The sequence below is a fragment of the Budorcas taxicolor genome, chromosome 11 (genome assembly GCF_023091745.1).
Source record: "Budorcas taxicolor isolate Tak-1 chromosome 11, Takin1.1, whole genome shotgun sequence".
In the NCBI taxonomy this organism is placed as follows: Eukaryota; Metazoa; Chordata; class Mammalia; order Artiodactyla; family Bovidae; genus Budorcas; species Budorcas taxicolor.
In genome coordinates this window covers 60193231-60207228 of record NC_068920.1, presented here as the reverse complement: position 1 = coordinate 60207228, position 13998 = coordinate 60193231, and the positions used below count along the sequence as shown (strand labels likewise).

At 45.2% G+C, this 13998-nt stretch overlaps 1 protein-coding gene across 1 annotated transcript in view; it reads left to right on the top strand.

Annotated features, from left to right (window-relative positions):
• The window catches only part of MERTK (MER proto-oncogene, tyrosine kinase), a 117414-nt gene extending 112926 nt beyond the window's left edge, over positions 1 to 4488 (top strand). The window contains exon 19 of the mRNA XM_052648805.1: positions 3544 to 4488. Within this exon, the coding sequence (XP_052504765.1) occupies positions 3544 to 4057 (514 nt within the window). The 3' untranslated portion in view covers positions 4058 to 4488. The remainder of the gene's footprint in view (positions 1 to 3543) is intronic.
• The last annotated feature ends 9510 nt before the right edge of the window (positions 4489 to 13998 follow it).

The following is a 13998-nucleotide window of genomic DNA, read 5'->3' as shown; positions in this document are numbered from 1 at the left end:
CCAGAGTACTGCAGTATGGTGAGTCACAGGACTTTTTGGTTTCCCAGTGCATATAAAAGTTACACTGTAGTCTAAGTATGCAATAGCATTATGTCTAAAAAAATGATGTACATATCTTAATTTTTAAAACACTTGATTGCTAAAAAATGCTAACCATCATCAGAGCCTTCCTCAAGTCATAATCTTTTTGCTGGTGGAGGCTCTGGCCTTGATGGTGGTGGCTATTGGCTGATCAGGGTGGTGGCTGATGAAGGTTGGGGTGGCCGTGGTGAATTCTTAAAATAAGATGATCGATCGACTCTTCCTTTCATGAACAATTTCTCTGTAACAGGCGATGCTCTTTGATACCATTTATCCCACAGGAGAACCTCCTTCAAACGTGGAGGCAGTCCTCTCAAATCCTGCTGCTGCTTTATCAAATTTGTTGTTGGTGGTGCTGGTATTGCTGTTGTTGTTCCGACTCTTTGCAACCTCGTGGACTGCAGCACACCAGGCTCCCCCATCCTTCACCATCCCCCAGAGCTTGCTCAAACTCATGTCCATTGAGTCGGTGATGCTGTCTAATCATCTCATCCTCTGCCACCCTGTTCTCACCCTGCCGTCAATCTTTCCCAGCATCAGGGTCTTTTCCAGTTAGTTGGCTCTTCAAATCAGGTGGTCAAAGTACTGGAGCAATTTCTTCCTCAACTGAAGCCTTGACCCTCAAAGTCATCCATGATGGTTGGAATCAGCTTCTTTCAAACTCCTACATATGATGATATTTTGACCTCTTACCATGAATTACAAATGTTCTAATGGCATCTATCAATAGAATACTGAATCTTTTCAAGAATGTTTTCAATTTACTTTGCTCAGATTCATCAAAGAAATCTCTATCCACAGCACCTATAGCTGTTACAGAATATATTTCTTGAGTAATAAGATTTGAAAATCTAAATTACTCCTTGATCCATGGACTACAGTATGATATTGTGTTAGCCGGCAGAAAATAGCATAAATCTCGTACGTCTCCATCAGAGCTCATGGGTGATCAGGTACATTGTCAATGAGCAGCATTATTTTTAAAGGAGTCTATTTCTCTGAGCAATTGATCTCAACAGTGGGCTGAAAATATTCAGTAAACCATGCTATAAACAGATTTGTGATCCAGGCTTTGTTGTTCTCTTTATAGAGCACAGGCAGAGCAGATTTAGGGTAATTCTCCAGGGCCCCAGGACTTTTGAAATGGTAAAAAAAAAAAAAGACACTGGTTTCCACTTAAAGTCATCTGCTAATTGCATTAGTTCCAAACAAGAGAGTCAGTCTGTCCCTTGAAGCTTTGAAGCTTTGATTTCTGCACTCTGGCTATGAAAGTCCTGGATGGCATCTTCTTCCAATCAGGACTATTTTGTCAACTCTGAAAATCTGTTGTTTGGGCTGTCACCTTCCTTCATTATCCGAGCTACATCTTCCGTGTAATTAGCTTCTGCGTAACACTGCTGCTTCACTCTGCACTTCTATATTATAGAGACGGCTTCTTTCCTAAAACCTCAGGTTAGTTTCACACTTTTCTTCTGCACCTTCCTCACCTCTCAGCCTTCATAGAATTGAAGAGAGTTAGGGCCTTGCTCTGAATTTGGTTTTGGCTTAAGGGAATGCTGTGGCTGGTTTGATTTTCTGTCCAGACCACTGAAACTCTTCCCTATCAGCAATAAGGCTGTTTCGCTTTCTCATCATTCGTGCATTCCCTGGAGCAGCACTTTCAGTTTCCGTCAAGAATTTTTCCTTTGCTTTCACAACTTGGCTAACTGTTTGGTCCAAGAGGCTTCTGGCCTGTCTTGGCTTTCATTCTTGACATGCCTTCCTCACTAAGTTTAATCATGTCTAGCTTTTGATTTAAAGCGAGAGACGTGTGACTCTTCCTTGCGCTTGAACACTTAGGGGCCGTTGCATGGTTATTAATAGGTTAATTTCAATATTGTTATATCTCAGAAGTAACAATCTCTCAGAAGAGAGAGGTCCAAGGAGAGGGAACAGGACCGAAGAATAGCCAGTGGGCAGAGCCATCAGAACACACGCAACATCCATTGATTAAATCTGCCGTCTTCCATGGGCAGTTTGCGGCATCTCAAAAATATTATAATAGTGACATCAAAGAACACTGAATCACAGGTCACCCTAACAAACATTAATAATGAAATAGTTTGAAATATTGTGAGAATTACTGGACTGTGACACAGTCTAATGCTGTTGGGAAAATGGCACCGACAGACTTGCTCACCACGGGGTTGCCAAAACCTTCAATTTGTGAAAAACAGGGACTTCCCTTGCAGTTCAGTGGCCAAGACTCCGTGCTCCCAATGCAAAGGGTCTGGGTTTGATCCTTGGTCAGGGAACTAGGTCCTGCATGCCACAACTAAAGATCCCATGTGCTGCCACGAAGATTGGAAATCTTTGTGCCACAGCTAAGACCCAGTGCAACCAAATAAGTCAATAAAAATTTTTAATTTGTAAAAAACACGGTATCTTGAAGTGTGATAAAATGAAATGCTAGAAGGAGCATGGGTTTATGCCTGGGGGGGGGGGGCGGGGAATGCAATAAAACAGGGTCTGCTTGTGCTATCAAACCACAGAAGCCCAGGGCTGGGCAGGGCCTAGAGCGGTCACACTTGTGGGAACCTAGGCACAGTGGCATCACAGAGCATGTAAATGAATGAGCAGTTCAGGGCCCGCTTTCCTGCAAGAGTGCACGGGCTATCCTTTCTCCTGTCTTCCTCTTTTCATATCCTTTGGGTGGCATCCAAACCTACTTTTCTTAAAATTATCATCTGATCATGAAAATGCTGCTAAACACAATCTTTCCATGGTCCCCCATTTGCCCAGAGAGTAGAAGCCAGACGCCTGAGGGTCTGACCCATGGCAGGCGGGGCAGCTCAGTGGTTAAGAACATGGTCTGGGGCACCAGACACTCCTCAATGTGGGTCAGTTTCCCCCTCAAACTAGGAAGGGCCAAGCATCACCCTCTCTGGAGACTTGTCTATAAAATGAGTTTAACAGTACTTGTGTGGGGACGTGTGTTGCTGCCAAGCTAACATGTCTAAAAGTACCTTAAATGACAGCTGTTAGTAAATACTATGGTCAGTCATTCGTTTTACTGGAGAAGGTAGAGGTCACGGGCAAGAGCAGGGGTCCCCGTGTCTGTGAGTGGCCGTGCCTGTCTGCTTCATGGGGCAGCAGCAGACGGCCAAGACGCAGCAGCCCCACACATGCCCGAAGCTGCAGCCACCCCAGATCAAGGGCTGTCTGAGGCCAGGGCTCACCTGCTGCTGTCATAGCACTGCCCTCACGGCTCACACACCTGTCCACCCTAGCCCACCTCTCGACTTCATTCCTCGAGGCTCGCAGGGCCTGGAAGGATGGTGAGGGTGGAGCCAGGACACTGACCCTCACTCTTACCTCCATCCCCAAGCCCCTCCATTCCCTCCTGAGTGGGACAACCGGATGGTTGGCATGTGGGCTCTGGGTGCTGTGCTGGGGAGGTCACGTGCTCTTCTTCACTTCCAGGTATGAAATCATGCACTCGTGCTGGAGAGCTGAGCCCCTGGACCGCCCCACCTTTTCAGTGCTGAGACTGCAGCTAGAAAAGCTCTTGGAGAGTCTGCCTGTGGCTGGGGACAAAGCTGATGTCATTTATGTCAACACACAGCTTCCAGAGAGCGGAGAGGGCCGGGCCCAGGGCTCGGCACTGACTCAGCTGGACTTGAGCATCGATCCCAACTCCATCATTGCTTCCTGCATGCCCAGCGCCACCATCAGCGTGGTCACAGCAGAAGTTCATGAGCACAGACCTCAGGAGGGACGGTACATCCTGAATGGGGGCAATGAAGGATGGGAAGAGCCAGCTATGGCTTCCCCCACCACAGGAACAGCGGAAAAGAACCGGGTTCTACCGGAGGACACACTGGTGAGGAATGGGGTCTCTTGGTCCCAGTCCAGCACGTTGCCCTTGGGGACCTCAGGGCCGGATGAACTTTTATTTGCTGATGACTCCTCGGAAGGCTCAGAACTCCTCATGTGAGGAGAGCTGAGATACTACTCCCAAACCCTGGAAGTTCCTACTTTGAAGACCCTTGGTTTTTTTTTTTTGTATTTGCCTTCCTTAACAAGTAAGTGCCCCAGCTGGAAAGCACCATGTGAATGCTGTCAAGTAAGTCATCATTGTTTAAAGTACATAATATATATTTATTTAAAGAGATAGTATCTATATGTATATGGTGGAAAGAGACAAAGATATTCTATTTTAATAAAAGATGACTTGTATCATGTCACTTTTCTAGCAGATAGTAACATTTAAGCCCTAACAGCCTCATCTCTATGGCAGTTCCTGGATGTTAACATTGGCACAAATTTTTTTTTTTTTTTAAGTTTTTTGTCTTTTTCATGACTATTAAATATTTGTAAAATGAAATACCCTATTTGCCGTTGCTCCTGGTCTTAAGAAAAATCTTGTGTTCCCACCTGAATCATGTATTTGGTAAGAGTGATTCATGTTTAAAGTTTTATAACTAATGAATTCTCTGATTGGCTTCCTAATAAAATATGAGTGAGGAAGAATGTGTGGTACTTACTTGAGACTTGGGAGAATATGGTCACTGGCTGCCTCAGTGCCTTTGCAAAGGACTTCTCTTGATGCCAGGCCCTTGATGCAGTTGCTCTGACCACGCTTGATAATGTTTTTTAAAGATATGGAAGAGACTTCAGCGGTGGTCCACTGGTTAAAAATCCACCTTGCTATGCAGAGAATGTGGGTTTAATCCCTGGTCAGGGAACTACGATCCCACATGCCGCAGGGCAACTAAGCTTGGGTACTGCAACTCGAGAGGCCAGCGTATGGCAGCTACTGAGCCATCGCGCTCTACAGCCCATGCGCCACAACTGGAGAAAGCCCAAGCGCAGCAGCACAGACCCAGTACAGCCAAAGAAAGGTACGGAAAAACCCTCCAGAGAGCCCAGAGATGAAAAGCAAGCAATATTAGAGGGTTGAAAAATACCATCTGCGTGGAAAGATTTAAAATAAATCATAAGAGACTTCTCTGGTGGTCCAGTGGTTAGGACTGCACACTTCCATTGCAGAGGACACAGGTCCCATCCCTGAGCAGGACACTGTGATCCCGCTTGCCATGCAGCTCTGCTGAAAAAAAGAAAATCATAGATGAGTCCAAGAGGTAAAGCAGTTTTCTGTGGGAAGGCATGACTCGTGGGAGGGAGATGTGGGCAGTGAACAGGAAACAAGCTTAGAGCTCAGGACCCCTCAGTTCACATCCCAGCTCCGCTGGGTCATAACAGTCATTGCTGGCTGAGCACGTCTTATGTCTCAAGCACTTTATGAAAACTACCTTAATCTGCACGTCACTAACATGGGTAGCAGTGGCATCATCACCCGTGGGTTGGGAAACCGAGGCTGGAAAGGTTGAGGGTCCTCTATGGCCCCTGTCTGGAGAGGGCGGGAGCCAGACTTCAGAACCAAGGGATCTGTTTCGGGCTGGCTCAAGCGTGTGATCTGGGGAGTCTGTTCCAGAGCTTCTTGACCTTTTAACAAACACATGCATGCGTGCATGCTAAGTCACTTCAGTTGTGGCTGACTCTTTTTGGCCCCATGGTCTGTAGCCCACCAGGCTCCTGTGTCCATGCGATTCTCCAAGCAAGAATACTGGAGTGGGTTGCCATGCCCTCCCCCAGGGTAACAAACACATGGACAGCACTTACCATGTGGCCAGGGCAGGAGTCATTTAATCCTCATAGTGACCCTACCAGGCATTGTTTGTTGTTGTTTAGTTGCTCAGGTCTGATTGACTCTTCCGAGAACCCATGGGCTGTAGCCCACCAGGCTCCTCTGTCCATGGAATTTCCCAGGCAAGAATATTGGAGTGGGTTGCTGTTTCCGTCTACAGGGGATCTTCCTGACCAAGGGATTGAACTTGCGTCTCCTGCGCTGGCAGGAGGCTTCTTCACTACCGAGCCACCAGGGAAGACCAGGTAGGTACTACTGTTATCTCCATTTCACACGTGGGCAGATGAGGCAAGAGAAGGTTAACGTACTCTGCTAGTAAAGCAGTCAACTGGTGTGATCACTTTCAGTGGTGATCCTTCCAGCGCCCGTAGCAGCCGGGCAGGCCAAGCCCTCTGGCATCCTCAGGCCTGTTTCACTCGTGAATAGCTTCCCGCGAGCCACTACAGCCTGCAGAAAGCAGCCTGTGGCCCTCCTAGCCTGGGTCCTCACCCCAGCTGCCAGCCCAGGTGCCCCAGTCTCCAGGGCCAGCTGACCCTATTGTTACTGTGAAATGCTCCAGACCAGAAAGTTCTGGGGAGTGGAAAGGAGTCTGCACTGCTGTGAGAAATGCCAGCACTACATTTCATCAGTGAAGGGAAAAATAAACAAAAGGCTGTTAGAACCTGTCAAGATAATTTCTACCTGTTGGAAATTTTTGAATGGTTATTTGAAAATCAATAAAAGATTTTGTATCATCTGCTTGTGCAAATAAAGTTTCCTGTTGGCGATGACTATCGAGAATGTCTTTTCCATGCAATAGGGATTTTAAAAGTAACGGAAACATGCTTTGGGGAAATCATGAACCAACTGACGAGTTCAAGCAAAAAAACCCAAGTTAAAAAGGTGTGTTCATGGCAACTTCCCTAGTGGTCCAGTGGTAAGGACTCTGCACTTCCACTCTAGGGGGCAAGAGTTCAGTCCCTGGTCAGGGAACTAAGACCCACAAGAGCCAGGTGGCCAAAAAAAAAAAAAAGACATGTTCGAATCTGTTAAATAAAGTAAGCAAATTGAAAACGTACTTGGGGGTTTCATACACATTTAATGTCACATATCTTAAGTAACATGCTTTGTGTTTTGTATTTCTAATTTTAATTACATAATGTAAACAAATATGTAATGAATAAGTCATCGAATGCCCTCGGCCCCCCGCCAAATCCTGTCCAGTGTGCTCAGGACATGCCGTGTGGCCTGTGAAGGTCTGGGAAGCCAGGGTCAATTCTACAGGGTCAATTCTGCTGTAGAGAGAAAGCCATGGCTTCCAGCTTTTCCTGAGACGTGGCAGAGAAATTAACTTTGCCCAACCCCACAGCGATGCACCAGGGCCTTGGGCAAATGGGATGTGATGGCAGAACACCTCTCGCCACCTCCTTTTCACAAGAGGAGAATACAGCCGGACTATTCTTCATCAGGGGGCTTCCCAGGTGGCTCAGTGGTGAACAATCCGCCTGCCAGTGCAGGAGATGCGGGTTTGAACCCTGGGGTGGGAAGAGCCCCTGGAGCAGGGAATGGCACTCCACTCCAGTACTCTTGCCTGGGAAATCCCATGGACAGAGGAGCCTGGAGGGCTTCAGTCTTTGGGGTTGCAAAGAGTCAGACATGACTTAGCGACTAAACAACAACCCTTGCTGTTGACACTTGTAGTCCCCTAACCGAGACAGTCAGAACCACTGCATTCTTCTCTCGGCCACATTGGAATATCTAAAAGCTCTAACTTTCGGAGGACCTGATCCCTGACAAAGTGTTGTCCGGTCTTCTGATCGGGAACTGATACATAGCCTTTCAAGTTGGCTTTTGTGTAAACTCAGATTACTTATGTAAGTGGCTCTTAGTAGCAAAGAGAAAAAAAAAAAAGCCTGGGGAAGAGAAAGCAGGGAGAAACAGGTTGGGTCATTCTCTTTAGCTGGGCTGGGACCGAGCTGGGGAGGGTGAGCGAAATAAACAAACACCTGAAATGCTCTTGACCTTCAGGTTGAGACTAAGTCTGCCTGGGGAGCTGTTTTTCCCTCCCTTTCTTCCTTCTTTCCCTCTCTTCCCACCTCTTCCCTTTCTTTCTTCTTTTCTTTATCCTTTTCTTTGCTTTTCTGCCAACTCCTGCTCCACTCCTTTTTTTCATCTTTCTGAGTAGAAAGGAGAAGTAAGGATTAGGGCATCGTGAGTCAGTCATGCAGCCAGCAGCAAGGGCCAGACAGGAACCAGTCCTGTGAGCCTTCCTCCAGTCTTCTTGAGCCGGTCACTTTGTTCTCTCGGAGGCCAAGTGTCCATCGGTGTGCAGTAGAGACAACGCCGCCTTCTCCTGCAACCCCTTGGGTGGTTGTGTGGGAAAGGGAGGTGGCAAGGTCTTTGAAAGGACCTTATACTCGTTATCAAGGTTTTTCCCAATTAGAGCCTTCTCTCCGTTCCATTCCTCATGCAGTGCAAACTCAGCATCTGTCACAGTAGAAACACTGTCCCTGATTATGTTACCAACTGCCTCCAATGTAATGGAAATCAACTTAAAAGGCACTATGTGAGAGTTGCAAGTTAAGTGTTATTTGGGTCAAGACGAGAACTATAGCCCAGGAGACAGTACCTCAGATAACTCTGAGAAAATGCTCCAAAGAAGCAGGGGGAAGATCAGTATATATGTGAGTCTGGCAAGGAAGAATACATGCAATCAAGTATGTATTGAACTTTTTTCAGTGGGTGTTGAAGGTCAGCAGCTGCGGCTGCGCATGATTTAATCCTTTCGGAGGTGGATGGCAAGCGCCAATTTGTAGTTGACACAAAGTAACTCAGAAAAAGACTTAGTCTGTGCCAGTGATGCACGCAGTGGGGACACTGGCAGAGGGCAGGAGATGGGCCCTTACGCCCGAGAGGCAAGCGACTCCCTACACATCTGTATAAGAACCATATCTGATGCCCAGATATCATTTCTATTGGTTTCCCCCAGGGGTTTAGTTATTTGAGCCTTGTTGACTATTCTCTTTCCATATATGGGTGATCAAGCAGTGGTGGCTTGATCAACAGGATTTGAGGACCTAAGTTGTCAGAGTGCCCTCTAGGGATGGAGAGACCCTCCCTCTGCCTCCCAGTCCCCCAGACCAAGCAGATTCCCCGCTTAGGAAATGGCCAAACCAGAGCTCTTATCTTACAAATCAGGCTGACGCTGGCCAGACTTGTCCTAACTCATGACAGTAAAGACTTTTGTAACTTCTCCGTGTAAATGACAAAAGCAAGTTGGAACTTTCTGATGAATCAGTGGGAAAATAACTCACCCGAAAATAAACCAGTTACAACAGCAACTGAACTTCTCTAAAGACATTTAGGTACTTTGAGTGACAAATGGGAAAACAGGAAGTTTTGCTTTCTTTAATGAACACTTCAGTAATGAATGGTGTTTCTACGTACAAATCTACATAAAAATGTAGATTTTATTTTCTCCCTTTTAAAGCTCTAAGGACAGAAGTAAAACTGCCAATACTATTTAACGTTAGCATGCCTAAATTACCTAATTCATTTATATTTTAACAAAATAATTATTTTTGGAAATTGTGGCCTAAAGATCACTACTTTAGAATATTTTCATGTAAAATTTACTTAAAACCATTGAATTTTCACTTATAGTATGTGAATTTTATGGTATATATGTTATATCTCAATAAAATTTTTAAAGTTTTAGGACTTTGCTCTACCAGATGTTTCATTCAGATCCTCCTTTATCTCTATCTTGGTGAACTATGGCCTGGTGAAAAGCAAGTTCTTAAGGACTCCTCAAAGTGATCAGTCCATGGTTATTCATTTTTGCTTAACCATTCAAGAAATTAGACAAAACTTGCAGTTTTTACAATGTTTTAAATTAAGATAGTTTAAACATATAGAAAATTATACATATTTATATAATGTAGGAAATTAGAATATGCCACCTCAAAATATGCCACTTTGGCATAAGGATAACTTTTTTTTCCAATTATCTTTTATCTTTAAAACAAAATCTTAGTAGAGTATAGTTGCTTTACAATGTTGTATTGTATTCTGTTGTACAGCAAAGTGAACCAGCTGTGTGTATATCCCCTCTGTTCCCGTTCTCCTCCCCATTTGGGTCACCACAGGGCATTAAGGAGAGCTCTTTGTCCTATACAGCAGGCTCTCATTAGTCATCCGTTTCATACGGAGTAGTGTGTAAACGTCAGTCCCATTCTCCCCCCTTGGTGTCTGTTCTCTACATCTGTGTCTTGAAGGATAGTTTTAAGTGAGAATCAACAGATGCAGAAAGAAGGCCTCTCAAGCTTCCCTTATCTGACTAAAAGCAGAAACCTCTGGAATATGTGGACTTCCATAAATCTCCTTTCCAGGGCAAGTTTTATGGCTACAAAGCAGACAGAAAGTCGGGTCTGATATGGACCTGCATAACTGAACCTTACTCCTTCACCTTCCCCCAAATGTTTGCCTTCTGCTCTTCGCCACTCTTGGAAACATAAAACCCCTTTCCCTCTATCTTGTCACTTCCCTACAAATTTATTGTTCTTTATTAAAATACTCTGTAAATCCCAGGTACCAACCATCCCTTTGAGTTACTAATCACAGAGTTCTTCTATGTATATGCATAATACATGTGTTAATAAACTGATTTTCTCTTGTTAACATTTCATCAGTCTGATTTGCAGGGTCCCAGATGAGAACCTAGGACCACAGAGTAAAAAGTTAAGTTTTTCCTCCACTATAATAGAACTCTGGAGAAGGCAATGGCACCCCACTGCAGTACTCTTGCCTGGAAAATCCCATGGACCGAGGAGCCCTGGTGGGCTGCAGTCCATGGGGTCGCTGAGGATCAGACACGACCAAGCAACTTCACTTTCACTTTTCACTTTCATGCATTGGAGAAGGAAATGGCAACCCACTCCAGTGTTCTTGCCTGGAGAATCCCAGGGACGGGGGAGTCTGTTGGGCTGCCGTCTATGGGGTCTCACAGAGTCGGACACGACTGAAGCGACTTAGCAGCAGCAACAGAATAGAACTCATGTACCCACCTTCCTAAATTCACCAGTATGAACATTTTACCAGATTATAGTCTGTCTTGGTAAATGATTGTGTGGACTTGAAAAGAATGTGTATTCTCTTGTTTCAGAGTTAAATGTTTGATTAAGATTAATCAGGTCAAGTTGGTTGATTGTATTGTTCCAGTCAATTATATCCTGACAGATTGTTTTGTTTTATTTCTGTCAATTATTCAGGGAAGATTATTGAAATCTCCAACTATAACTGTGGATTTTTCTCTATTTCTTATTAGTTTTCCCTTCATTTGTCTTAAGCTCTGTTAATAGGAACATAAATGTATAGAATCGTTACATCTTTCTAATGAAATGACCTCTTTATTATGAAATGACCTTGCTGTATCCCTTATAAATCTACTCTTTCTGATGTTAATATAGTCACTCCAGCCTTCCTCTGTACTGTCAGCAGGTCATATTATATTTCATTCTTTCAATTTTAACCCACTTGTGTCTTGATATATAAAGCGCCTTTCTTGTAAGTAGAATACAATTGGATACTGTTTTTTTAATCATCTGATGGCTTTTTTTAAAAACCATCTGTTTTTTTAGCTGCTGCCTTTTAATTAGGGCAGATAAACATGTATGGTAGATAAGTCATGTATGGATGTGAGAGTTGGACTATAAGAAAATCTGAGCATTGAAGAATTGATGCTTTTGGTGTTGGAGAAGACTCTTAAGAGTCCCCTGAACACCAAGGAGATCAAACCAGTCAATGCTAAAGGAAATCAGTCCTGAATATTCACTGGAAAGACTGATGTTGAAGCTGAAACTCCAAAACTTTGGCCGCCTGATGTGAAGAGCTGACTCACATTTGAAAAGACCCTGATGCTGTGAAAGACTGACGGCAGGAGGAGAAGGGGACGACAGAGGATGAGATGGTTGGGTGGCATCACCGACTCAAAGGACATGAGTTTGAGTAAACTCCGGGAGTTGGTGATGGACAGGGAGGCCTGGCGTGCTACAGTCAGTCCATGGGGTCGCAGAGAGTCGGACATGACTGAACAACTGAACTGAACCATGATTATTGATACACTTGGGTTTCAGTCAGTCAGCTTGCTATGTGTTTTCTGTTTTATCTGTTCTTAATTCACTTTATTTACTTTTTCTGCCTTCTTTTGGAATAATCAAATTTTTTATGATTTTATCTCCTATAGTTTGTTAGCTATATCTTTGTTTTTGTTCTTCAAGGTTTATAGTAGATATGCTTATAACAGCTTCTGTTAAATGATTTAAAATGTAGTATTAAAAGTCTTACAGTGGGGACTTCCCTGGTCCAGTGGTTGGGAATCCAGCTTCCAATGCAGAGGATGTGGGTTCAATCCCTGGTCAAGGAACTAAGCCTGCAAGCCACAACCAAGACCCGACACAGCAAATAGATAAATGCCCACTCATAGCAGCCTGGAATTGACAGTGTAATTGGTGCCTTCGGCCAAGAACTAACAGGTATGACTAAATAAATATTCCAGCTTGGGCTTCTCTGGTAGTTCAGTGGTAAAGCATCTGCCTGCCAGTGCGGGAGACATGGGTTCAATCCCCGCTCCAGGAGAATCCCACCTGCCCTGGAGCAGCTAAGGCCACGCACCACGGCTACTGAACCTGCACGCTGGAGCCCGGGAGCCACAGCTGCTGAGCCCACGGACTCCAAATGCTGAAGCCTGTGCACCCCAGTTAGGGAGCAGCCCCTGCTCACTGCAACAGAGAAAAGCCTGTGCAGCGGTGAGGACCCAGCACAGCCATACATAAGCGAAAAATAAATATCCCAGCTCCCTCGTCCCTGTGAGCTGACTCTGAGGCATGTGCCTCACATTTCCCGTAAGTCTCTCTGTGGGATACACCCCGCCCCCCTTGCCTACAAAGATGCTGACTTGATAACTCCCCCTGTATTTTCCTTCCCTGTCACGTTTCCTCGCTCCCTGTATCAGTGTGCTAGGGCAGTCAAAACAAAGCGCCACAGGCTGGGCCACTTAAATAACAGAAATTTATTTTCCTAGGCTTCACTCAAGGGGTCAGGGATCAGGGTACTGGCAGGTTTGGTTTCTTCTGAGGCCTCTCTCCTTGGCTTGTAAATGGCCATCTTCCCCCTATGTCTTCACATGGTCTTTTTCCTGTGTGTGTCTGTGTCCTAATCTCCTCTTCTTACAAAGACCTAGTCATACTGGAATTGTTGTTCTTTAGTTGCTAAATCATGTATGACTTTTTGTGACCCCAATGATTATAGCCCTCCAGACTCCTCTGTCCATGGGATTCTCCAGGCAAGAATTCTGGAGTAGGTTGCCATTCCCTCCTCCAGGGAATCTTCCCAACCCAGAGATCAAACGGATGTCTCTTGCAACTCCTGCATTGGGAGGTGGATTCTTTACCACTGAGCCACCAGGGACGTCCTGGGCTCACCTGTGTGACTTCATTTTTACCTTAATTATCTCTTTAAAGGCCCTGTCTCCATATATAGTTGCATTCTGAGGTACTGGAGGTTAAGGCTTTAATATATGAATTAGGGGGTGGGGATTACAATTCAGTCCATGACATTCCCCTCCTGGTGTTTACTGCACCTCTCAAATGAACTGCTCCCACCTAAATCCTTATCTCAGGACCTGATTTTGATCTTGCATGGCCTTGGTCTGCAGTGGCTGGAAGCATGATCTCAGCTCTGGCCAGAGACTGAAGTCAGGCCGTGACGGTGAGAGTGCCGAATCCCAGCCACTAGACCAGTGGTCAGTGACAAGCCCCTGGCCCATACGGCTTTGCAGGAAAGGAATTTCCACAAAGAAAAGGAAAGTAGTGAAATAAGTAGAATTTATTAGGAGGAAAAGGATAAACACACAGGTGGGCACAGAGAGAGAGCTGTGCCTGCATGGTGGTTTGGATCACCTATGTGGGGCATTTCTTCCAGGTTGCCTTTGGTCATCTCGCTTTGCTTGCTTCTGAATCCGTACTTGGTTTTTGTCAGAGTCCTCCCATGTGTGCACATGCATCTCTTAGCCAAGATGGATTCTAGAGAAGAGGCCTATGATTAGGTTGACATTACTCCATTTTCGACCTCCAAGGAGCCTTGCTGTGCATGTACAGTCAGGAAGGTTTCCTTGACTTGGAGAAAGAAATGTGTGGTCTCTTATCTGGGCAGGGCTTAGCTTCTCTCCTCTTAATCTTGGCATATCTGTC